The 26,858-nt window shown below is 43.7% G+C and overlaps 2 protein-coding genes across 4 annotated transcripts; both read right to left on the reverse strand.

Annotated features, from left to right (window-relative positions):
- Positions 1–838: 838 nt before the first annotated feature.
- On the reverse strand, positions 839–7,209 carry LOC134448029 (ubiquitin-associated protein 1-like). Its single transcript, XM_063197787.1, has 5 exons — positions 7,078–7,209; positions 5,529–6,341; positions 2,378–2,557; positions 1,835–1,936; positions 839–1,378 (listed from the first exon to the last, which is right to left on the reverse strand). Exons 1-5 carry the CDS (start codon positions 7,207–7,209, stop codon positions 1,247–1,249), a joined length of 1,359 nt encoding a protein of 452 aa, XP_063053857.1. The 3' UTR covers positions 839–1,246.
- A 3,941-nt stretch (positions 7,210–11,150) lies between these two features.
- On the reverse strand, positions 11,151–26,444 carry clpxb (caseinolytic mitochondrial matrix peptidase chaperone subunit Xb). 3 transcript variants are annotated; one of them, XM_063197030.1, is made up of 16 exons: positions 26,335–26,441; positions 26,128–26,228; positions 25,659–25,729; positions 23,693–23,856; positions 23,213–23,330; positions 22,371–22,525; positions 21,726–21,885; positions 20,829–20,870; positions 17,652–17,828; positions 16,997–17,161; positions 14,631–14,719; positions 13,639–13,803; positions 12,740–13,045; positions 12,286–12,378; positions 11,861–11,967; positions 11,151–11,325 (listed from the first exon to the last, which is right to left on the reverse strand). In XM_063197030.1, exons 3-16 carry the CDS (start codon positions 25,714–25,716, stop codon positions 11,235–11,237), a joined length of 1,890 nt encoding a protein of 629 aa, XP_063053100.1. In that variant the 5' UTR covers positions 25,717–25,729; positions 26,128–26,228; positions 26,335–26,441; the 3' UTR covers positions 11,151–11,234. The 3 variants fall into 3 exon arrangements, with proteins under 3 accessions (XP_063053100.1, XP_063053099.1, XP_063053101.1); XM_063197029.1 differs by having other exon boundaries at positions 26,128–26,443; XM_063197031.1 differs by lacking the exon at positions 20,829–20,870 and having other exon boundaries at positions 26,128–26,444.
- Positions 26,445–26,858: the final 414 nt, after the last annotated feature.

Genomic DNA, 26,858 nt, shown 5'->3' on the forward strand with positions numbered 1-26,858 from the left:
CAAAGTTATATCAATTCAACAGCATGCTTTCTGTAGTAGCCAGTGTTGGGTTTATTTGTCACATTTCCAAGAGTCCAAGAGTTGCAAATTTCCATTTCCAAGTTCACGTTTCCACCACCAACATTGAAAAGATGAAATCTCATATTGTATTAAGCACTAAACATGGAGGATGAATGATATTCTATGTATCACTTCAGCTGTTTTATCGGGGGGAAACAAGCACACAAGTTTTATTGCCTGGTGTATTTACTGTATTTTCTTCCAAGTGAGCATCCATATCCCAGACTTCTAAAGTGTACTGACTAATGAATGTATATACCTGCAGTTGCATCTGCGTATACCTACAGCCAGGGCTGTAGTACTCGAGTCCGGACTCGGCCCGAGTCCGGTCTCAAGTCCGTTTTTTTATGGACTTGGACTTGTTTCGGACTTGGTATTGTTTGGACTCAGACTTGTCTTGGACTCTGACAATGGTCTTGCCAAATTAGGCTTTTGGACTCGCCGGGTCTGTCATTAAGTTTTGTTTAGAACACTGGCCATCATAGATTGTAAAGTGGAGCTTGAAATCCAATAACAAACAAGTTTGTCTTCACATCCATGGCATATAGGTTACCTTCCAAGGTTCACATTATTGACATTCATCCTTTTCATTGTTTAACACTGACCGACATGTGACTCGGACTTGACTTGGACTCTAATCTTTTTGGACTCGGTCTTGTCTCGGACTCGAACCTCTTTGGACTCGGACTTGTCTCGGACTTGACTAGTACTGGTCTTGGACTTGTCTTGGACTCTACAAAGGTGGACTTGACTACAGCCCTGCCTACAGTATGTTGATGTTTAACCATTGCTGAAAGGGGGTTGTAGAAGGTGTGTCTTCTAAAGATGTAAGATCTGAATCTGAGAGGTTAAGATGACGTGTAGGAAGCCATACTGTGCTGTCCTGTACTATACTGTACATTGTAGGTGAAGAACATGTTGCAGAGATCTGTAAAAGTGGTTCCAAAACTGGGAGTCCTGACCCCTATCGGGGATCGCAGAGCAGAGAGAAGGGGATTTGCATTATTTAAAAAAAAACCTTGAATATGTCTGATTTCATGTGATATAGCCATTCCACAAATTGGTTAGTAACAGTATTTGCAATATGTAGGAATGCGAAAATAGCTTTAGGTCCCAAAAGGCGTCCCAAAAGTTTGGGAACCACTGGTAGAGATACTGATGTCCTGTGGGGGGCGCTCTGCTCCTACTAGGTGCCCATCATGAGCTCCTCTAGGGCCCTCTCCCGGTGGTTGCCGTGCACCAGGAGAACCTCCTTGATAGCGTTCTGCTGGAAGCCCATCTCCCTGAACTGGGTTAGGAGTCGCAAGAACTCTGTTGCCTGGAGAGGGTACCAAAACATAAACAAACGGGAAAAAAAAGAATGGTCACGTTAAAACAGCTTTCTGCAGGATTTTGTTATCCAGCTGTGGGATCTTTGTGAGACAGCTGTGACCTGAAGGACTTGGGAATTGAGGGTCACACATTGTGGTACCAGTATAAACAAAATGTATGTAGGAGATGCTGTGGTGCAGCGTGTTGAACCCCCTAAAAATGGGCTTGCATGCCCATGGTGACCCAGGTTCCATTCTGCCGCCATCTCTCTCCCCCTCTCTCTTCGTGACATACTCTCAACTGCCCTATCACCAATAAAGACACAAAACACCTTAAAATATGCTGTAGCGTTGACCTCAAGATAAAAAAAATCCCAGTTGTATTCAACCTGCTTTTGCACTCAACACAAATGATGCAGTATTATTTTCTGACTTTCTGATGTCAACTTTCCACTTCATGTCACCTTGGTTTCACTGTTTTCAAACATCTCCAAGGCCTCCTCCACGTGGTTCTGTTCGTACCCCATGCCACACAGGCGTTTGCAGGCCACTAGGTACCTCAGAATCTAGAAGAAAAGTTAATTACAGTGTTAAATGCCCATAACCACAACAACCTTACTACAATAATTAGTTTGAGTGAATAGCTACAAAAAAGGCAGTCAGCAGTGATGATCCAGAGGCTGCAGTGCAGTGCAACATATTGGTGTGGGAATGTGTGTGTGTGTGTGTGTGCAGGGCTGGCCTGGGTGAAGAATTCGGCCTGGGCATTTGTTGTACACTGTATGTATTTGAAAGAGCTTTGAGTCAACTTCATAGTTGTGATACTGCACTATAGAAATACATGTTGTATTGTATTGTATTGTATTGTATATCATCCCAAATCCAAACTGGTAAGTATCATCTTGGTGGTATACACTATGACTGCACTGAACAAACTTGTGTTACAGTACACTGCAGCTAGAGTTGCCACTCAACATCACTGCGTAATAGTCTAACACGGTCCTGACCTGCTCTGGCTTGCGAAGGCCAGTTCTCTGCATGGCGATGATGGCCGTGCGTAGCGAATAGCCCCGCTCAGTCACCGCGTCCAGCAACTCCTTCTCGTCCTGACTCAGGGCAGACATCAGCTCTGCTGACGAGTCCGGCCCCGAGCTGCGGCCATGTGATGTTTTGCATCGCTGATTCCTCTAAAAAGAAATCATAATCTGTCATTATTCACAGTCAGATCTCATGCACAGCCATTGTATAGGTGTGCAGGGTCAAACCGTATAGTTCAAGATAAGGCAAAGATGAACCCCACACTGATTAGCTCCCTTTAAATCCATTTTTATTGTAGTGACGTTCTGGGCCAACACGGCCCTTCCTCAAGACTAAAAATAGCTGGAGGCAAACTAACTGAAATGCTAAGGAGATGGTCTCTTTTGTGTAGATCAGGCCTGGACTCAAAGCCTGATGGGAAGGCAGGGAGGTCAACGGTCAAACGCGTCACCTGTCCCAGACCCAGCCAAACCTGTCAGCAAAACCTGGAAGCTCTTCTCCCCTTTGCATTAGAATGGAACTGCACTGCAAAGAAAACCCAACCATGGGGGGTGCTGTTGCAGAGCGCGCTAAGCCCCCCACATTTGGGCTTACATTGCCCACGGGGACCCCGGTTCGAGTCTGGCCGGGGTCATTTCCCGACCTTGCCCCGTCTCTCTTCCAGTCATTTCCTGTCTACTCTCACAGTGTCCTGTAATAATAAAGCCCAAAAAGCCCCCCCAAAAAATACTTAAAAAAAGAAAAGAAAGAATAAAGCTGCAAGCAGCAATGCGGGTCCAAGCAGTAAACCTGCCCAAGTCGCCACTGCAACATAAAGAACTGCAGCGCCCCCTTTGGTCCAAATCTCACTCATGTTGGTGTGCATTCCTTGGAGGGGAAGGTGATCATGATAACCGTGTGGCTGTGTGTGTGTGGTTGACAGCTGTAGAGCAATAGTTGAACTACGCACACACACACACACACACACACACACACACACACACACACACACACACACACACGCACACACACAAGCTTGTGTCTCGCGCGTGTCTCCAGAGCCCCTGCTGTGCCTGTGAGTGTGTGAACGTGCTCAGACTTGCCGGTGTTCTGTCGAGATGTGTTGCCTCGTCGAGATGAGCGACCGGTCGCCCTATTCGATAGTGGTGTTCTATCGATTTGCGATGCCTCATCTAAATGAGCGACCTTGATTTTCCGCGGAAGGCGTTTCAATCGGTCCAAGTAGGACTGTTTTAATAACCATTACTTTGTTTATTTCACGGACAGGGGTGTGCAATCGTTCGTGCGGAGTTTAATAAGAACGTGCGGCTGCTGACCACTAAAAAACCGTGAGCCTCTCGTTTGAGCAAGTTAAGAAACGTGCCATATGAAAGAGTGAGTTGAGTTTGCGCAAATACTGGAGAAAGTGTTTGGGATCAGGGCCTGGTTACGGGTTGTTTAATGCAGCCATTTGCTGTTAGTTTGGTTTCAATGCGACGTGGGCTCGCAAGGCAACGCCATATGAAATGATGTGCTATGGGGATAAACAAGCGCGGTTAGAGATTCCCAGATAGCAGATAGCGTAAGCAGATAGAGGCTTTGTTTTGGCAGATGTCTGTCAATTTATGGCCAACACCTCTTTTAATGACCGGGATCATTTTCTAAACATCCCCACCAGTGCATTTCTTATTATCATGTTCAGGCATTTTACAATGCAGTCGATTCAAATTCTTGAGTGAAAAGGGTGGAGGGAACATTTTGACAGCTCAATCAGAGGTGGCGATTTTTTTCCATTTTGCAATGAGAACGCCTCTCAACATAAATAGTAGGCCTATTTTCTGATCGATGTTACAATGTTCGAGGCTGCGTGTGTGAGCGATTACGGTTAGGCAACAAAGTAGCAAATGTTCGAGGCCAAGCTATTTCGCAGATTTTCCAAATTGAGAATATGTAGTATGCCTGATATAAGGGTAGGCTACAAAAAGCGCTGCTGGGTTGGAGAACCAAGTTAAGTCTGAGTCTACACGGGTGTCTGCTGGATGATCCACGCTATTTCATACAGATTGAGTCACTAAAGTTGACTGTCTCAGGGGATCCTATCGTAAACTGCGGTCTCACAATTCGATGGGCAATCACCCGCGAAAACCGCCGCGAGGGTGTGCGCATGCGTGCGCCTGCTCAGTAGCGAAAAGAATCACATCTCGACGGGTCGCTCATATCGACAGGACACCGGAGCCAGAGCCAAAGAGGACAGAGAGATGAGGAAAAAATCCCTCAATTCTCTTCACAATTTTGAATGGCTGCTGTGAGCTCATAGTTTTTTCAATCACTATGAAAATCCATACCTGGATGCACCATAGTATGAAGATGACCTGTGTACCGTACTGTGTACTGTAATATTTAGAAAATTGTGAGTACGTTTCAAAAGCTACAGGCAGATATGTAGCAAAAACTTTGACCTGCTGGTGGCGCTACAGGGTTTGAGCTGGGGATCAGATTTTTTTGTGGAAGGTCATGGGATAAACTACTATGTGTGTGAAATCCTAGCCGAACCCAAGAAACGGTTGCTGAGATATGACCTCATTTCCTGTTTTGGCACTTTTACGGAAATTTTGATTGGCTGTCACGGCTAAATGATAAGAGATATCCAATATTCCTTGAGATCCCATATGTAGCTCAGTCCAGAGATGCTAAATACCGGACCAATTGGTCAAAAATTGAGGGAGGGGTAGCGATTTTATTGAATTTCACAAATTATCCTGGCGGAAAATGACGTCATATGGTGCGTTGGATTCGTCTTGGCCCAAGGATTCCAGGGATACCACAGATTTTGAAAATTGGTCCAGCGGTTCAAAATGTACAGGCAGAAATGTACCTGCAACTTTGACCTGCTGGTGGCGCTAGAGCGTTGGGGCTGGGGACCTATAAATCGCTGTGGGTAATGCTGAGGCTGGCCCTAATATGTGTGCCATTTTCATAACTTTCCTATGTACGGTTCTATGGGCTGCCATAGACTTGCAGAGGGAGAACCGTAATAATAATAATAATAATAATAATAATGAGAAAACCTACTAACTCTCAAGGGGTCTTCGCCAGCTTCGCTGCTTGGCCCCTAAAAACCCAACCACATTCAGTGCGTACCTGTGAAGTGGATCTCTGACCTCTGGCGGTCCCAGCAGAGGAAGGCCTGGGTGGCACCAGAGTGAAGGTGGCCTTCACCATGGTGGGCGACTGCTGGGTGAGCGAGTGCCTCCTCCCACCTCCCAAGGTTGGGGTGCTGCTCCTTTTCTTGGAGACCCGAGGAGGGCCGTGAGGAGTGTGAGTGCGAGGGCTCTGCGGGCTGGCCACGCGCTGAGGAGAGAACACCAGCTGGATGTCCTGGCCCATGGACGTGGACCTCCGGGGGGGGCGAGCCATGTTCCGCGGCGAGGCCTGCCTGGATACCTGCGGAGAGGAGATCTGATGCTGGACGTCCTTCAGCCTGTTGCTGCTGTTGCTGCTGGACCCTCCTCCGGCCTGACGTCTGCAGCCTGAACTTCGGGGTCTCTCGCTACTGCTGCCGCACTGGCAGGGTAGGTAAGCAAAAACCGAGGCGCTCTCGTCTGAGGACGAGCTCTCGTCGTCTTCGGAGTACCCGCCCGCGTCACACTCGGAGGCCATGAGGAACTTGACAGAGCGATGGCGAAGCAGGAGGGGTTGATGGTGATGCTGGGACGGCGGGTATTTCTGGTTGGTGTCCGAGGTAGCGCCCTGACTGAGGCTACGGGGCCGCCGCCCTGACCCTGGCGACTCCCACCTCTCGCCGTGACGGAGCCTGGACCTGCGGCTCTCCTGCGGGCTGGTGAACATGAGGCTGAGAGGAGGGCAGGAGGGAAGAGGGCTGCCTGACGATGACTCCTCTGAAGCCGGGCTACAGTAGTGGCTCAGCACCCAGTGCTCCAGAGTGAATTCGTACTGTGGGAACACAAACACAGTGCATGTGCTGGTGAATGTCAAGTCAAGTCAAGCCAAGTGTATTTTATTGTCAAAAATCTATGTAACAGGGTTGGCATAGAAGTTTGAAATTGCGTTTGACCAGTCTCCAATGTGCAGTTAAACTATACAGTATGACTAGAATACACAAGACTGTAACACATAGGCCTACGTAAGACTGTATAAGAATGGCCATGGAACTGATGTCCAAACACATGTAGCCTTTGTATAGTTCTGTCCTGCCCAAGGTGATGTACGTAATCAAACCAAACCAAAAGAACCAAAGGAAATTCTCTTCAAAATTGATGACCTACAGGTATTTACTAAATAGTAGTCACTAGAGAGATGGGGTGTCTAGTCCCAAGGCCCACCAATCATTATCATTGATTGCACTACAGTGTGACCAAATGCAAGTGGAACATGTACAGTAGGGCATCTCCAGGCCATATCTACTTTGCTTTAAAACATGTACTTTGAGAACACACAGGTCGGATGCTATATGGATGCTATAATAGCAGAATATATATATTTTTTTAATCAAACTGTCATTAATATTGATATGATCAAAATTGCCCATGTAGAGTAAAAGGCTGAAAGATATTTGTCTTACACACCACATTTATCCTTCACATCACTGTATGAACATAACATGGCCATTGAAATAAAAATGTTTTAAAAAAAGCTCACGTAAAACATGATATCCATCATTAGATCTCACCCTTGTGTCGTTCAGTAGCTGGAGACAATCTGGGATGTTTACTTCTGGAGCAGTGATCTCTGGGAACTTCTCCAGTGGCTTGTCGAGGGCACCCATGGGTATCCTGAAGGGAAGGTCCTCAAAGCTACTCATGCTGTCAACACAACACCTCCTGTTAATGAGCTGGTCAGCCAGGAAGTAGTATACTACTACAAGACCAGCCTGATCTCCAATTCAGTGCTCCTGGACACGGATGTTAAGGACACAAAATCCGTGTCCAGGAGCACGGATTTTGCCAAAATTCCGTGCTCCTGGACACGGAATTGTTTTCCGTGCTCCTGGACACAGAATTGTTTTCCGTGATGGGCACACGGAAGTGCTTTCTATAGGCTATTACCACAGCACTGTGTAACTCTATCATTAGAAAATACATACCAAATGCTAATCCTAAACAAAATAATGTTATAGCAATTTCAGTTGTGCCCTGACCAAAACATTCCCTAACCTTAACCTGTCATTAAAGACATATTTTTGAGAAATACCTTTTCCAGTTGGTTGCTAGGCTATCAAATTCATATAATGAATGAAAGAAAAGTAGCTGTGCCCAGACCAAAACACCTGTCAGTAGGAAATGTTTTTTTGAGAAAAAATATTTGAAATTAGAAAAATCCTGAGAAAACACAAGACTGTGGAAACATAGAGCTGTGGGAGTAGCCTATAGAGAGAGCACTTCTCTGGCAAAATCCTGAACACAGATTGTGTGCCCTTAACATCTGTGTCCAGGAGCACAACATTTTTGGAGATCATGTTGCCAAGACATATTACCAGGGGCGTAGCAGCAAATTGTGGGCCCTATGAACAATCAGCTCCAATGGACCCCCGCAGTCACATACATCCCTATACTACATGTGGCCCTGATGACTCAGTCCCAATATACCCCTGCATATTACCACAGCCCCATCTTTCTAGAAAATCTGTGATATTACTGTCAAAGGAGATAAGCTGTAAGCAACCGGATGCCCGATTTGGAGCTTGGAACCTGTCTCACCTTCAATTTTGGCCTGATCATCATGGGGAACCTGGAGTTCTTCTTGCCCTACCAATTATCTCCCCCAAGGTCACTAATTGCGTCACTGATGAGCACAGTGGACAACAATCAGCTCGTCTGTTTGTCGTCATAATGTGGATTGACAGTTGTCATCATCACTGATGAGTTAAAGTTCACCCTCACTGTCATAGCATGAGTTGTAGCTTTATCCTACTATAATCGGGCCCAGCTAATCTTTCACGTGTTCAGAGCACATGGCGTACATTGTTATTCATAACACTATTCAAGTGTCATAGAAAGATGAAAGTCTAAAACCCAACACATTTGAATCACAGTCAACACAATGAAGTGTAAATAGACCAACAGTATCCCTGGCCTAAAATGCCAACATACATACTGTCAACATCTGGACGACTTGTTTTTATCAAACTGTTGACTTGAAGTTTTTCAAGCATTCTACACAAAACATTCATAGTTACACACACACACACACTGCACACAATATACTTACAAACACTGATGTGATGGTTCCTTTGTAATGCACTGAAGCTGAGCAGGGTTGAGATAGTTGCCACTCAGAGTGGATACAGCGTTGTGTCTCTGTGTGTGTGTTTTGTCTGCTGGATGGTCTGTATTGACGGTGCAATGTCTCAGGCTCAGTCTGACTGGACACAAAGCTCCCATGATCCCCAGATTACACACTGTGACTCATGCATGATTAATGAAACCTGTTTACAAATACAGCTCCAGTACAACACCAGTGCCTTCCATTTATGCAGAATTGAGAAAAATAAAATAAAAAGTAACTTTTAATAACTTAGCTATTATTAGTTGCCACACAAAGGTGCTCCAAATTGCCCATTAGCCTCTTCATTTAGCAACAATTTCAGTTTTCTCACATTCTCACAGTGCATCTCATATGATGCATGTTGACAACACGAATAGCTCCTCTAGCAATTTCATGTGCATACCAATATGAATTCACCGGGAATTTAATATTAGAGCACTTCATTTCCTAAAGTACTTTGTTTACATCACAGAGTTAATTAAATTAAATACCTACTGGTACATTCATTTCCCCGACCCTTTGCACAAGTCAAGGATGTCAAACTCAGGCACAGGGGCCAAATCTGGCCTACAGAGCCATTATTTTTGGCTTGCGAAATAATTTAAAATGTGTATTGCAGTTGACCAACATACACCATCCTAGCAATATAGCGTAGGAATTGTGAAGGCACATTGTAACTATAATGGGAAACTGTGAAATTTAAATATCAGTTTATAGTGTGTGTATGCACAATTTTAGCCTGTTCTTTTTTATAATTTTTTTCAAGTTTGACCCGTGACTCCGTTCCAGATTTTGGCCCACATCGCTGGCATACGAGATTATAACTGAAGTGATGTTTCAGTATCAGGATGATGGAGTAAGATTAGAGTGTAAAATCTCCTGTCACACAGAAAGAGAGACAATGGCTACAGATATACATTTTTTATTTAGGTATTTAAACAATCATATCTATAAATTCTTTGCATTTTCAAACTTAAGGGCTTATAGGTTGTGTTGACCTCTGAGTGAGAAGAAAAAGCAGCAGGATCTATTAAAAAAACAAAAAAAAACAAAACAAAAAAACAAGAAAGAGCAGAGGAAATAAAACATAATGTACTGCACATTTAAATGAATTAATCTGCTGAGTTGCTGTTTTTCATGACAAAATGCAGTTAAAATCTCTTATCACGTACAGTGTTGGGTTACTGGTGAGGCTCCTTATGAATCTACACTCAAAAAGTGCTGCGCAGAGCTTAAAAACTAAAAAAGAATGAAATGAAATGAAAGGGAAAAAGCATATGAATCTTTTCACATTGGTCAAACTTAACGGTCCAGTATGTAATATCAGTTGTTTATTTTCAAGATTTATTCTGCCCATTCAGTACATTCATTTTTTCATGAATATTAACTAAGTAATAAGCCCATATTAACTGGTCTGAACCAAGTACACTACATTTTGCATCCAAAGATGCTCATTACTAGTAAAAATGGCGACATGGAGAAGAACCACCTTTTCATGTATGAAAAATGTACATTTCTAAGTCTAGAAATTGATGGTGGTGGTAAATATTCATGAAAAAGACAGTATTTGTGAATGGACAGCATAAATTCTGGAAATAAGCTACTAAAAAAGTACATACTCTGCCATTAACAATGCCATTTTATAACATTCACCTCATGACATTGGTTCTTTACACCAACATGGATCCATACTGCTCCTTGCCCTTAGATGATGGTTCTCTACGCAGCAGTCATTTAACAGTGTAGCGAAACTCACACATTCCGCTCCTCAGATGGAACCCAGAGACTTATATACGGTTACATTTCAAACAAACTCCATGTTTTTTCTCTCTCAATCAATAAAAAAAAACAGAGTTATCCATTATTTTATTTATTCATTATATCCTTGCTGGTTTTGGTGGTGATATGTTTCTCACAAGATCGACTGGACAACAGCAATTAACTGAGCAGCACAGCTTTAGATTCCATTAAACCATTTTTAAAATGGTATAGGGAAGTATAAACATCACAATTAGGATGTGATTCTGGAATATTACATACGTCCCCAGTTAAAAAAAAAACAGGAACATGGTAGTAGTTATGTTACTCATTTAAAGAGGAAAACACTACGGTTAAAACATTCCTTTCCTACCCTATGCCTTCAAGTGTACGCAATGCATCGTATGATCCCCATTCAGAGTGATTTCTTTCCTTTACTGCTGTCCAAAACCACACCAGACAGGAAAGGATCAAAATACCCACAAAGAAAATTATCTTTACACAGATAAAAAAATGTCAACAATCCCCAAAAGATTGAACAGAGTATAGTCAATATGTTTGCTGTTGTTGGTGGTGGTTTTCTTACCAATGATACCAGTCCAATGATCCAGTAATATGGGACTCAATACCTAGCGTAGTCATATTAGATCTTCCTCAAGCCTACCTGCTGAGGGTCAGCAAGACAAGGATCAGGAAATAAAAATATATCCAGACCCTGTCTCCAGGACAGTGTACTACAACTGACTGTGTTTAATTTGACTGAATGTTCTGGAAGTAAGTGACTGACAGGGTGGGGTGGGTTGTTCAGTTCTTGGCAGCGTCTGCCTGCCTAGGCCAGTTGTCCTCCTCTATCCCCGAGTCGTACTCCTCTTCTGCAGACTCCTTAGCTGGCGCCCTGGAGAAGGAAAAAAAACACTTCACATTATTCCTAAACTGGACTTCTGCTTCTTTTCTTATTGTATCAAACTACATGTGTTTAGGGGTGCAAATCACAGCTTCCATGGCGATACGATAAGGCAGCGTTTCGATTATTATCGATACTCAAGAATGGTTCACGATACGATATGATTCAATTAAATTTTTTTCTAATTACTTTTTTTCCTCTATTATGTTGCACAATTAACAGCTAGGGCACTGGGCAGGGGCCAGCAATTCGATTATTTTCAATACTGAAGAACGGCCCATGATACGATACGATTTGATTATCAGCCATAGGAAGATCAATTATATCAAAGATCAATTATTATGTACACCCCTAGTTGTGTTCCGATTTCTACTCTGTAAATTACTTGGCTTCCTACAAACCATATGTGGCTGTGTTTGAACGATTAAGTCTAGATATTTTCTCTTTTATCTTAGATTATCTATTTTCATTTGAAGCGTCAACTCCCATCCACCCATGTCCATAAAGGCATATTTGAGAGTCTTGCCTGATGTAGAGTGGATCGATCTTTCCTTGAACAACTTCCTTGTTGAGCTCCACTGTAATGATGTCAGAATGGGGAACTTCAAACATGGGCTCCAGCAACAGTTTCTCCTGAAATGTGAAAAGTTCAGATTGGTGACATGTTCCTACGAAGTCATTGCCTATACAATTTTGAATAGGATTTACAAAGAATGCAACTGTTGAATAAATATAATTCAAGTACATTCCTTATAAAATGACAGAATAGCTATTTTAAATACAGACTAAAGAAATGCTTAATAACAAAACTAACTACAGATTAAATAGATGATTAACATATTTGATAGTTTAACAGCTACCAAATGAGAAGATAATATGACATTTGTAGACTGGTGATATAGACCTCTCTCCTAATGCATGTGTGGCATATGTGAGGCAGATGTTGTTTACCATGATGGATCTGAGGCCTCTGGCTCCTGTCTTCCTCTCCAGAGCGAGTCGGGCAATAGCTCTTAGGGCGTCTGGCGTCACGTTCAGATCACACTGTGGACAAATATTGGATACAAATTTCATTTGTCAGTCCCTTTCACAGACCATTTTATACTGTACCTAACTTGTGGCCTGGGGTTGGCTACCTCGTCCAGGCTTAAAACAGGGCTTGCCTACCATGTCTACCGTAGTTATTATTATTTGAAATTATATTGCACTTAGATGCCACATTTATCCAACGTGATAGATATTCAGGTACAGGGTATTGGTTACAGCCCCTGGAGCAATGTGGGGTTATGTGCCTTACTCAATGGTACTGCAGCCACGGATGTCATGGGACTCAACTTTGAAACCTTCTCATCACAAGACAGTGTTGGTTACCCGTGGCCATATTAATCAGGGCTTGAATAGTTACCTTGTCCATGCTGAAGAGTGCCTGATACTGTGGCACGACGGCGTTGCGGGGCTCAGTGAGGATGCGCACCAGCGTGTCCTCGTCCAGGCTGTGCAGGGGCACCACCACGGGCAGTCGGCCCACAAACTCGGGGATCATGCCGAACTCGATGAGGTCGCGGGCCTCCACGTGCCGCAGCAGCCGGTCCTTCTCCTCCATCTCGGCCACCGCGTCCTGCTCGGCGCCGCCCGTGGTGTTGGCCAGGTCGGCCGCCGCTGCCGCCCGACGCCCCTTGCCCAGGTTGGAGGGCGTGCCGAAACCCAGATACTGCAGAGGGAAAAACACAACACGGGGTGTTACTTGGGGGAAATTTGAGCATTCTTTTTTTATTGGTCTTTTGTGGACTGTTATGGACAGGACAGTATGAGAGGTAGACAGGAAGCGACTGGGAGAGAGAGACGGGGAAGGATCGGGAAATGATCCGGGCCGGGAATCGAACCCGGGTCGCCCACATAGCAGTCCAGTGCTCAGCCACAAGAGACACGGCTGGGACACTTGGGTACAATTTGAATATTCTTACACTATGAGTATGTCTGAATAATGGGTCAATCGTGGGATTTTGTAAGGTCTACTTATGTTGTGAGCTTAGATTTTATTCAGTGTTTTACAATTATTAGGTACCAGGTACTGCGAAAGGAACAACTCAGGGGTGTTGGGTGCAAGTTGAGCAAGTTTAATGGGACAACAGTGGGATTTTATGCTCTCTTCATGTAGTCACCTTAAATTTTAAAGTGTTTTGTAATTGAAATTGATCATAACTGTTAACCACCAGGTACTGCTGAGGGGACAACACCGGTGTGCAAGTTGAGCAATTAAACAATGTGTCTACTACATTACGATATTGAAGATTCCTCCTTCACCTTTTCATTTTTCCTTCTGCTGATGATGCGGTCGAGGCCGTTGAAGGCTCCTGAGGCCACAAACAGGATGTTGGTGGTGTCCACCTGTACCGTCTCCCCACGCAACTTCCTGGAGTTCTTCTCTGGCACGTTCACTATCGTGCCCTCCAGCAGCTTCAACAAACCCTGTAGAGGAGAGAGAGAGAGAGAGAGAGAGAGAGAGAGAGAGAGAGAGAGAGAGAGAGAGAGAGAGAGAGAGAGAGAGAGAGAGAGAGAGAGAGAGAGAGAGAGAGAGAGAGAGAACATGACATCTGGAACAAAAATGTGTGCAGTCTGACTCTAGGAATTCTCTTGTCTACAAATGTGCATGTGGGCGTGTTTTCTTATGAATGCAAACCGAGCAAGATTGGACGTAACTGGAAAACAATGTGCAGGATATGAACAGATCATAATCAGTACTCAAATCCACCTCAAACTATTTAATCTTATCATAACTACAAGAGTACATGACATGTGCAGTAGTGGCAGCCTAACAAGAGGGGGAGCTAGTGGGGTGCGTTCAAGTTCAAGAGATCTCAAGTGACTGAGGACTTCCCAGAAGTTGGTTGCCTACTCATGACTCTGGCTATGGCCATGTAACCAGGCTGTGCCCTCCTAGTGACACAACACCTTCAGCGTTGCTACTAGTCAAGTCAAGAGCAATGCAAGTACTTTCTGAGCTCTCGAAGAAAAAAAAATCAGGAACTCCCACTTTGTCATGAAGCAAACAACCATTAGCAAATCAAGGGAGGCTTGTCAACCATGCCGTTTGGGAAATGCTAATTGTTATGCTCTTGGTCAGACCAAGTCTCGAAGAGATTTCAAAGTCGATGACAATCAGGCTAATGGCCATGAGCCAATGAAGAGTCAGCTCTAGAGCCAGCTGAGCTTCTCTCCTCTCCTCTCCTGTCCTCTCCTGTCCTCTCCTCTCCTCTCCTCTCCTCTCCTCTCCTGTCCTCTCCTCTCCTCCTCACCTGCTGGACTCCTTCGCCTCCCACGTCCCTCAGCTGGTGGATCCCAGGAACGCTGCCGATCTTGTCCACCTCGTCCAGGAAGACGATGCCTGCCAAGAGGGAGAGAGAGGGGGAGGGGGAGAGAGAGAGAGAGAGAGAGAGAGAGGCAGGAGTCATGAGGATGTGTGGAATCTGCTGCTTCAAGATAGGGATACGTGTGGCAACCTTTTCAGCAGCTCTTGCCAAACAACATGACACACGGCTAACTGTACTGCTCTGATTGAATAACAGAGCCAAGTAAGCCATTGAGGTTAAAGATTTTATGAGAGTACATGACTTCGACTATCTCATACTTCCATGAATCAACACACAGCAGAGGTCAGTTTACCTCCAAAATAGAGGTGTGTGGTGGTTATAAGCATACAATAAATACAATAATTTTATAGGCCTATATGCAAAATATTTTTTATCCCACATGCAAATAAAAGGCTTCTGCAAAGTGCAAATGTAAGTAAGGTTAAATAATATAAGCTTTTAGTAATGATGTGAGACGTATTTCTGATATATTGCCAATACTTATATGCTTCTTAGGCTTAAGTACTACGTAACGGTTAGCCAAGTAAGCGATTGAGGGGTAAAAATGTAATTCGAGTCTTGACACAGTCATGGACGTGTCATTAACATTGTCACTCTCATTAACTTTCATGACTGTTGTCATTGAGTGACATTCGGTAATGGTTAAGGCAGCCCAAACAATGTCAACTTCTTATGACCATAAAACGTTTGACATTGACAGTATGCCAATGACTTGGCCGTGGCTGTGGCATGACACTGTTTTCACACTACCATGTCATGTGTGACACTGGTGCCAAGTGCTACCGATTAAGGTTTTAAGGGTTTTCTGATAGTAATGTGTGTTGCAATGAATCAAAGGCAAAGTGGACATAAATCAGAAAAGGAAACTGGTGCAGCATGGATGTCTATTTTTTTCTTTTTTTCTATTATTTACAGGTGAATTATAAACTGACGCCTTGACGCCACATGCATCGTCAGACTCTTAAGTGGAAATATTCCTCAGTTATGAACATTGTCCAGTGACACTGCTTACATGGTTGTATCGTCAGCTAAAATTGAATGGGACTTCATGACTTAGAAAAACCCTCCCATGAACCCACAGCAGAGTTCAGAGTTACCGCCAAAATAGAGGTGTGAATGAAAGATAATGTGTGGAACATTGTGTGACAGATGATGTATGATATGAGGTGTGTGTGTGTTTATGAGTGAGTGAAAGAGAGAGAGAGAGAGAGAGAGAGAGAGAGAGAGAGAGAGAGAGAGAGAGAGAGAGAGAGAGAGAGAGAATGATATGATCTAAGATGATAAGCACCAGGGCGTCAGGATTTGGCTGATTAGCTTCGCCGATTAGCAAGGGACTTCCTCGTCGCAATTCCACCACCACTTCGCTCAAAGAGGGTGGACGCGATTGGTGGGTGCGCGAGTTTAGTGTTGGGCACACATACCTATACAGGTGTGTGGTTGGGCACCTCCATGCATCCAATGCCCGTCTTCCATATATCTTTCTGGTCAATCGTAAGTCAGTCATTAACGTGGCACGTAATTGGCTGAGTAAACTGGTGGTGGAAACGACTCCATCTTTGAAGCTGAAAAATTTGTTCAATTTTGGCTGAATTCACTAGCCTAGCATTTCCCATTGAAATGACTGGAGGAGGGACTTATTCACTCTCTCCAGTTCTTATACTACCTCCATGATAAGCACAGTACATGTGAAAACCCTGGCTGTGTAAGCCAGCAGCCAGCTGACCCTAATGAACAAACTAATTATCGGGCACCTTAATCAGCTAAGAAGTCAAATCACCTGTGTTGTGTGCACAGATGAAGGAAAATACACAGGACATACACTTTTTTTTGTTTGAAGCCATGATGAATTTACATAATCTAGCGATAATTCTTCAATTCATAGCTGAACAAGAGTATGCATGGTTCATATTACAGTATGCATGAAACACTCACTGTTGCCATAGTTTAAAACAAAGGGGGTACAGCCATACCGTGGCCTAACGGGTAGGGCACTGGGATACTACACCAGTGACCCGGGTTCGATTCCGGCCAGGGTCATTTGCCGATCCTTCCCAATCTCCCTCTCCCCACTCGTTCCTGTCCCTCTATCACTGTCCCCTCACAAATAAAAGGTACAAAAGCCCTAAAAAAATATCTTTAAGAAAACAAAGGGAGGACAGTACACTCAAATCACCCCAAAATGGACAAAAAAGGCAGACGTTGGACTGGAGGTAAGGACATGTTAATGTAAAATGTAAAAAAAAAACCCTTAAAAGCACTTTGTCATTGTCTCTCTTGCCACTGGTGTTTACCTTGCTGGGCTTTGTCCACAGAGTAGTTGGCATCCTGCAGCAGCTTGGCGATGACCGACTCGATGTCCTCGCCCACGTAGCCGGCCTGAGTCAGAGTTGTGCAGTCGCAGATGGCAAAGGGCACGTCCAGGCATTTGGCCAGCGTCTGGGCCAGCAGAGTTTTACCTGCAGATAAGACCGGGCCGTTCATAACAAGGTAATGATGACAAGGGACTTGGATGGAGTCACACCGTTGCATTGGTATGTTGTCAGAGCAACTGTTTATCAATGACCATCAATAGTAGAGAACAGCGTAGGCAGCTTAAATCAACAAAAATGAGAAGTTTGTTCGTCTGTAACTTTAAGCAGGTTTCTATCTGCCAATCCCCCTTTCAACAAAACATTTGATCAACTTCATCAGCAGGGCTCTACAAGTCAAAATTGAAATTCCAGGAACTGTATAGCAAGCCATTGTACTCCAAGTTATGGAATTTCCCATTTGCAAAGGCATGTGGAAGTGTGAGGAAAGTATGTGGAAACCACCACTGGAAATCTGTGTGTGTACACTGTATGTATCTATCTAGCAAAACCCCCTATTCACCAGACTGGGTGGGGCCGAGCAGTTTGAAGTCTATGTCTGAAAAGTGTATCTATCCATCTCAAAGTCTCCACTGACCTGAGCCGGTGGGTCCGAGCAGTACGATGTTGCTCTTCTCCAGCTTGATGTCGGCGTGTGCAGAGTCGAGCACCTCGCCGCCCCTCTTCTCCTGGGGACCCTGCTGAGCGGCCTGCTGCTGCACCGAGGCGCCCAGCGCGTTGCCATGGGGACTGATGCCCGCGATCTGAAGCAGCTCTGGGAGAGGAGAGAGTCAACACATTACAAACACTCAAGTACGTTAGGGGAGGAATTAAATGTTACACCACATCACTGTGGTGGACAGACCCCTCACTAGGGTGGTGTGCGTGTGCTTTTGACTTTATGCCAAGTTTACCGTTGCATTACATCACACTTACCAGCCATATTTTTATCCAAAGTAACCCACAATAGTGGAGACAAATCAAGCCATAGGTATGCAGAGAGGAACAATGTAAGGAGGAACGGAACAGGGTGCCGATTAAACTGGCCACAGGCCCACCAATTAGATCAGTCTTTTATGATTAAAACAAGACTTTAATACATCACAGCTACAGACTGGATCTGGTCTGATCCGATTTTGAGTTGGTTGTGAGCACAAACATAATGACCGCGGGTGAAGATTTAGTTAGAACAGACTCCCATAATAAAAGGTGCCACGCTGACATCTCTTGGGAGTAACTGCATTAACTTCTGTGTGTGTGTGTGTGTGTGTGTGTGTGTGTGTGTGTGTGTGTGTGTGTGTGTGTGTGTGTGTGTGTGTGTGTGTGTGTGTGTGTGTGTGTGTGTGGCAACTGAAAGGGCCTCATCTAAGACATTATTGGAACGACGACATTGCGTGACTTTTTTTTCCCCTCCCCGTTTCAGTTCAAAAAGCCTGTTTAAAGTAGCCTGGCGAGCCAAACCCCTGCGCTCGCTAGGGGCGTCTAGATTTTTAGGCTATGTTTAAAGTCCAACTATGAACAAATAATCGCTGATAAATATCTCTCAAGTATTACGGTAAAACACAAACCCTACACACCGTTGCGAAACACCTGCCTTGTCAGAATATTTCTGGGTTCATTGATGTCATTAGGTCCATCGCTATGCCACTCTAGAAGTAGGTCAGGTCGTCATTACAGCACAGCTGATAAAATTCACTAATCAGCTGGCTATCTTCCCAGCAACACAAGTGCACTGTTCCACATGGGCTCAGCAAAACACTCCACAACACATTCCTCAGCTTGCATATGCACAGAGAGCTTCGCGCCATATGGGTAGGATTTAGGCACGTCAGACTAAGTCTTTCCATGACATTTATTATGTGCATTAATTATGTGCATATTAATAAGGCCTAACAACATTTGCATAAGAAAAACCTTGCAATTTTTTAGGCAAGTGCACGTTTTCAGTATTTTCAAGACTTGCTATTGGAAGAAACTGAGAGAAGTGTATCGACATACTGTAATTTGATTGGTTATAGATTCAGCTTATTGCTACTTTAGGGTGTTCCATCAACAATGTACTGTACACATGCTCAGAACATCCGAAACACTTACCCTTAACCCTAACGTGCAAGCACATTTGTTACATATTGCCATTTACATAACGACACTGTACGTCATTACGTAGATACATAACAGTGGCCATAGCATAAAGTGCAGCTCCAGCTTCTTTCAGATGCATCGAATAACAGTCGTTAGAAGGACTCTGATGCAATGTGGTGTGTCTGTCTGCTATTATGTCATGAGGGCAACCTAATTTAGTTTTCTACTGTCGGCCGAGTTGCCAGGGAGTCACAACGTATGGAGTCCACTGGGTCCAAGTCCAAGTTTTATATATACACCCCCCCGCCCCCCAACAAGAGAGATCGAGAGAGAGAGCGAGAGCGAGAGCGAGAGAGAAAGCAAGAGAGAGCGATAGAGAGCGGGAGGGAGAGAGCGAGAGAGAGCGGGAGAGAGAGAGAGAGAGCGCAAGAGCGGGAGAGAGAGAGATAAAGAGCGAGAGAGAGAGAGATAAAGAGCGAGAGAGCGAGAGAGAGAGAGAGAGAGAGAGAGAAAGAGAGAGTGCCAGAGCGAGAGAGAGTGCTCCATGGGAGAGCTACCAGGTGGAAGACAGACGCCTCAACTCCAGACTGCTCTATCTAGGTCACTGGGAGACGTGTAAGTTTCCATACGTTCAGTAGGTCAGAACATGAGAACATGAGTGGCCCTGTCACTTTACCTTTCCTATGTGAAGTGATAGTTTACCCCCTACGACACGACGTCCTTCTTTCTGTACCGCCCCAGATCCAGAGGTGCAGACATTAGGTCAAGTCTCCAGAAGACAAATCCGTATCTAATATGGATCTTGCTTTACATTTAAGCACATTTAAAACCCTGGGAAACAGTTCACAGTAGACGTGTGAAAATATTCTACTTATATTTTAATGATTAAAAAAATAATAATTATTAACTGTTTTGGACTATGCAGTAGTTTTTAAATTGCTCACTTCAGTTGTGATAGGACACCGCTCATCTGTTTAAAAGGTGCAGGATTCAGTTGAAATTTCTATATAAAAAAGGAGACAATCCGCACACACAATCCCCACACACACCATCCTTCTGCCTGATGAAGGTCTAAGGACCGAAAGCTTGCAAGTCAAGTAAAGCTTCTTTGCACAAAAAAAGACCCGAAGTGTGCGGATTGTCTCCTTTATATACGGAAATTGCTCACGTAAAACACCTTAAAAATCAATGAAAACTCACACAGGAATACAAGAGCAAAACTTTCAATCCTACTATTGCCCAGGGCCATTTAGCTCAGCATTTACCTGAAACATCGCAGTATATCATCTGAACTTTGTGCCCATGTTTGCCAAAGTACATGCTTGCAGATATAGCTGTAATATTTGTGTAATAATCATGTTTTGTTGACTTAAAAATACTTGACAGAGAACATTGGAATCTTGCCACACTGCATGCAATCCTGAAATCATTTGAACTCAAACTGTATTTGAGACTGTACATTCTCGATGTCTGTAATATTTGGCATTTGTAATATAACGACAAAAGAGAATCAAAATAAGACTGGTATTGAAATGGGACACCAACGGTCGGGAGGGAAACGAAAATAGGATGGAAAACTGAAATGGGAATGGTCAACAGACTAATGACTATTAAAAATGTGAAGTATAAACAAGAATACAAGGGATATGAAAAGAAAACAAGGTATGTGTGGTGTAATTAGCGTAACACTTACTTGTGAACCTGTATTCATCCTCCCGTCTTCTTATCTCTAGCTCTACAGAGAGAGGATGAGAGTTATCTTTATCATGACTAGTGGGGGCTACAGATGGACACCAAAAACCCATCAACAACCAATGTGAGATCAGAGCAGGCCGAACAGGTGGGTGCAAGTGCTCATTAATAAGCTAAATGCCTTTACACAGTTAACAGGGGCTACCTGGCATTACCATGTTGGACAAATGCCAAACGCTACAGACCAATCACATTTTAGCACGTGAACATGTGGGGAAGCTTAACAGCTGCCTAGGATCATTCTGGTGTGACTGAAGACCTTGGGGTGTATTGCAACTTAAGGGGTTGGAAGTTCCATTGTGGAGCAAAAAAAGACTGTAATATTACCCCCAAAGTATTATTTGTACAAGGCATTTTCTTTTCAATAAACTTTAAACTTTACAGTTTGGATGCAAGTTGCCAATGATATGTGGGGCAACATCCAGCATTTTTGAAGGGTTTTCTTAAATGATGCCAATTACACAAAACAATAACGATTAAGACTCCCCCAACATGTCGATCCCCAACAAATATTCAGGCTCACTTCTGCTGAAATCCACCGCAAGTTCATTTCACACCAGATAAACTGCTTCAAGAAGAGCATAAAACAGGCCAACAACAATGTCGTAACTAGAGATGGACAAACCAGAAAGGGAAAACAAATTCTTCTGCTTGTGCTCTTTAACTAACTAACAAATCTAGCCTCAAATATTATGATTGTGCTCCACTAATCATCAATGCATGAGCTAGAGCTAGTCGGGTCAGAGAATATGTTTACTTTGACGGGCTGGGATGTCCACCTCTGTCAGCGCAGGTGTGTTTACATGTGAAACAGCGTGCTACTGCTAGCTCTACTCACCCCGGGGAGTGAGGGAGTTCTGTTTCTCCACCTCCACCTGCTGCCGGCCGCCCGCCGGGATGTTGTTGTAGATCCTCTTGTAGTGGTTGTACACAGCCACCGCCAGCACCTTCTTGGCATACGACTGGCCAACTACATACTTATCCAGGTAGGCATAGATCTGGTGGAAAATGAACAAGAAATGTAGAAAACTGAGCTGTGATAGATGGTTGAGGTGATGAGCCCTGTGACTGAACTGTATCTAGGTTGGACACATTGGGATATGGACCTTCAGGAACAATTAAGAAGAAATAAGAAAGAAAGAAAGCTTCTGTGATGAAATTAGATCGATAAATCCTGTGCAAATTTAACATCCTAAAACAAGCACTCATGGAGGGTGCACCTCCGCCAAGACAGCTCAGCTCCGCACTAACAAACACAACAGCCCAACAAACACATTTTTTTTGTTTTTCCAAACCAGCAAATATTTACAAATATTTTCCAAACCAACAAAAAAGCACATGCATGCAAAAACCTTAGCCAAAAACATTGGCGGAGGAAATAATAAAACGTGAATGAAGTGGTACATCCCTTGCATTCACACAAATGCGTTTGGCCAATAAACCTGAGCGTGATTCTGAATGTGTGAGTGAGTCCACAGCTTACCTTCTTGGGGGGAGGCGGGGGTTTCTGTGCAAAGGCCAGCTTAACAGCCTCAGCAGCAGACTCTGCCTCCTTGTTCAGACCTTTCTTGGAGTCGGTCTCCGAGAGCACCACAAAGAAGTGGTGGCATTTTTCACATTTTACAAACCGTGTTGAAGCTGACGAGAGAAGGAAAAGAACAAAATCCATTTAGCCAAAAAATATGCTGTAATTATGATGAATAGCATGGTGGAAACCAACTGTCCATCACGGAACCAAACAGGAGTTACTTTAGCTTATTATTAATTAACATTGTTGGTGTTATTCCTTTTACTATGACACATTAGTGGTGAATGACAATGGCAATACAGACATCGTTATCATTTTGGCTATCATTTGACAGTTGTGGTGGTCACCTCTCTTGATGAGCATTTCAAGTATGTGGTTTACCAACAGACCAAGAGAATGCAACTTCATAGTAGATGATGAATTGCATATGCTTGACTTCATTATGGGGCTATGAAGCAGAATCATCAGAAGGTTCACCCTCAGCCCAATGTTAATAAACTCAATACAGTGACCAAACCTGGGGTGAGTTTCTCGACAACGTCGTTGCTAACCAAGTTAGCCACCTACTTGGTTGCAATGTAATTTCAAATTGGAAATTTAGTAAGTTGCTAACTGGTTAGCAACTATGCTTTCAAGAAACGGGGTCCTGTTTTGAAGGAATACACCTCCAGGACAATAACAGCACCAGGAAACAGCTTCCCCTCCCTCCTTTATTGTCCGTGGCACATAGTTTTCGTTTTTTGTTGCCACTTTGCAATGTAATAATTAATATATACAGAAACGTCAGAGTGACTTACAAACAAAGGTCTCCACATGAGTGCAGGGATCTCCACATTTTGGGCATCGCAGCTGATTGCCTCCTTTGCCAGTACCGCCCGAGCCGGACAGCCTTTTACCCCCCTCGGTTATGCTTTTCTGCAGGTGAAGAAAACGGCAGGTGGAATTTGAGAATCAAAGTAACGCCATAAGGCTCTTTTCCACTGCCAGTTTTCTGAAAGGCATACAGCTTGACACAGCGCGACTCGGCTGACACTTTTTGCTTTTCAATTGGGCACGACACAGCTCAATAGAAACGCAAAAAAATGGAGGCCGAGTTGTGCCGTAGGCCTACCAGAAAACAGTCAGTGGAAAAGAGCCAATAAATACCTTTACTGGGTCCTTAGCTCCACCACCCACCCTGGACATACAGAAAGGCAGACAAGACATATTGTATGGATGGCTCAAATAGACAAGACATGTAATGTGGATACATGTGATGACGAGACAGAAACACGAACCTTTCCCCCATCACTTGAGCCATCCTTGGTTGTGCCATCTTTTGATGCGTAACACACAACTGTTTCGGAAAAGGACCTGACGCGCACGTGGGGAGGTAGGTGGAGTTCCCGAGACGCCGGCCTGCTCAGCGCATACAGCTGCAGCCGCGTGCTGGAGAGTCCCGCTGCAAGAGACCATTTAGAGTTCCACTTACTCAAAACTGCACACATGAGGATGCCAAAACACCATAGTTATGCAGAATACATAACACGAGATATTGCAACATCACAGTCCTCAAAGGGGCTACATGAAATGGTACAGTACGTGCATGGGACTGAAAAATGAAAAGTCTTTATTTAAAGTCTGTGTGATGGTGACTGGAGCCACGCCAAAAGACCATTTTCTGTGACACAGCTATAACGGACAGTTACGTTTTTATTTGTCTCATCTTATTTTATAAATTCTGATATTAAAGCTGAAATATGGTCAAATACAATTTACATTATTCGTCTGCTTTATAACAAGAGAAGAACTGATGTCTGATGAAGGGCATGCTGCCCGAAACGTCACATTAAATAAGAGAAACGGGAGCTTGGTGTCGCAGACTTTTCTTTCATTTTTCATGGTATTTTTGCTAGTCCAGCACCCATTTTTTTGGAGACGGATGTGCGTGTTTTCTTTTTGACAAGAGAAAAACTCCTTACACCAAGACTACTTTTCAGGAAAAATTATACAAATTCAGGTATTAAAGCTGCAAGAGGTTAAAACAGAATTTATATCATTCGGCTGCTTTATTACAAGAGAAGACGAAGACTACTTCTCAGGAACACGGTGTACTTGACCTAAACCAAGAGTGTCTGTGGTGTTCACTCTTGTGCCATCTACGGTAATTCACCATAGGGTTTAAGTTACATTCTTCAGCTTTTGTTTGACTTTGCGTACAGCATGTTAACAACTAGAGACGACTAGATTACATAAACAATTATGATCACGTTGTATCTGGAGATGTCAACAGTCCGTGGCCATGCCTGAAGTACAGTATTTCCCATGTTAGATGATTATGAGCTATGGCTTAAAATGTACTTTTTACAGTTTGAGGAATAGAGTACATTTCAAACTCCATTCATCTCTGCAGGTGCAGTTATTGAAATTCAGTGTAGAACACAAAAATATTTGTACTACTAAACATAAAATTTGACACCTTCAAACAGGGTCATTTGAAGGCAAAAACCCAACCAGTGATTATAGCCATATAGTCAAAGCACATACGAAACAAGATATCAATCAGCATCAACAGAAAGAGGCAGAGACAAAAACGCACAGCTGTGCCATATGCTATATATGGAAGGCCTGCCTCCTTGCATGGGTGAGGCATAAATGCAATTTTGTTGTGTGCAGTGTTCACTTGTGTGCTGTGTCACGATGACAAATTTCAGGCTTTAGGGCTTTTAAAAGGACAGGTGTACAACCTAGCATGCCATCCTGTACAACTTAGGGACATGTTAATTTTACTTTCTTCGTGTTGTTTTGGGTCTTTTAACTGTAAAAATAAGTAAATTGTGGGTTTTGCACATTTAGATTACCATAGCTATTCACATAAGGATACCTTGACAGAAAGCCTGCTCAATCGAAAGGCATTGGCTGGGGGTGTTATAAGAAGATCTCGCTCCATTGGAGTCATTTCACAACACCCCCCTGACCTTATTATGTCACACAGAAACTTTATTACACAACTTTGAAATGAGGGTATATTAAGAAAAGCGTTAAGTGGTAAGCAGTGTTCGTATCTTAGTTATGACAAAACAAAAACAGGTAACAATACAAGTCTTCCAGAAGTTTTTGATATTGTCAAGAAGTGACGTAATAGGCTAATGCAACTTCATCAGACGGAAAACAAGAGGGCAATCCATGATATCCCAGTTTTGCATATATAATTTCAGTATCATTAGCATTAATATCATTTTAGGAAAACAGTTGCGTACATACCTTTCTGTGCTGTGTGAAATAGTACCCTCGCAGCAGCTGTGCATGTGCAGCAGGACATCTTATGTCAAGGTCTGGGGGAAATTTCAAAAGCACATTATGACGCTAGAGCTATGGATTTGTGCGTTGTTTGTGCAGGCTGGCAGTATCATAAACGACACGCAACTTGACAAATTCAGTGCAAACTCATCAAGTCTATTCCTCCAAACTCAACAAGTGGGAGGGGGAGATCTGTTAGCTTTAGGTAATCCCAGCCTATGGACGACAGTGAGAAAAGTCGAATGGAAAACCACTGGCTAACCTTACAAAATGGCTAACATTAGCAGGCGCAGCTATAGGTTACAAAACATCATCAAACCATTATGTCACATAATTCTCAACGCTGGCAAATCCAATGCAAAGTTCCATATATGAAAAATGAGCAAATACTGATGGCGAACTTTTAACGAGTTTCACAAGTAATGTCACTTACTAGTTTTGTCCGAGATAGGACCAATTGGCAGATTGTTTTCCCCACCAGCACGTTAGCTCGCTAATAGGTAGCAAGTAGCTTTATAATTCCGTCGAGTCACTCTGTGGATGGATATCTCGTTAGAAGCACGCAGATATTATGTATGTCATGCCAATATGGTAGTAGGCAGTTCGCAAGTTTGCCACTTTCTCTCTCTGTGTATGTCACCTGTCTGTCAAGGGCCGACTTTCGTGATGTAACCTCTGCTGTGTTGAACTAGGTCGGCCAAACCCTAGAACCAGAGGCTAGTTACCAACCATTGCGTTTAGTGCAAGTTGCGTAGGGCGAGCTCTGAATGACTGTTTGTATCACATGGTACAAAGGGGGAGGGCAATGCGTTTCTTCTACTGACAAACCACACGTAGGCAATATTGATGATGCCGCCTACTGTGCCGGCTGACCTCGTTCCATGCTGGCCACCTGGACCTTGGGCCCTAGTTCACCAAAAATGTATCAAGCTTTTTTTGTGTTGTTGATCAAGTCATGCCGAAAATAATAAAATAAAAAATATTTTTAAAAATGTATTATAGAAGTGAAGACAGTAGCCTACTAAATATGTTGTCGAAACAGCTGTCAAAAGCGGTTAGGGCGTCAGACTTGTAGCGCCCAAAGGTTGCCTGTTCGACTCCCGACCCAGAAAGAAATTTACCTGTGCTCTCCCCCAACCTCCTCCATGACTGAGGTACCCTGAG

The sequence above is a fragment of the Engraulis encrasicolus genome, chromosome 4 (assembly GCF_034702125.1).
Source record: "Engraulis encrasicolus isolate BLACKSEA-1 chromosome 4, IST_EnEncr_1.0, whole genome shotgun sequence".
In the NCBI taxonomy this organism is placed as follows: Eukaryota; Metazoa; Chordata; class Actinopteri; order Clupeiformes; family Engraulidae; genus Engraulis; species Engraulis encrasicolus.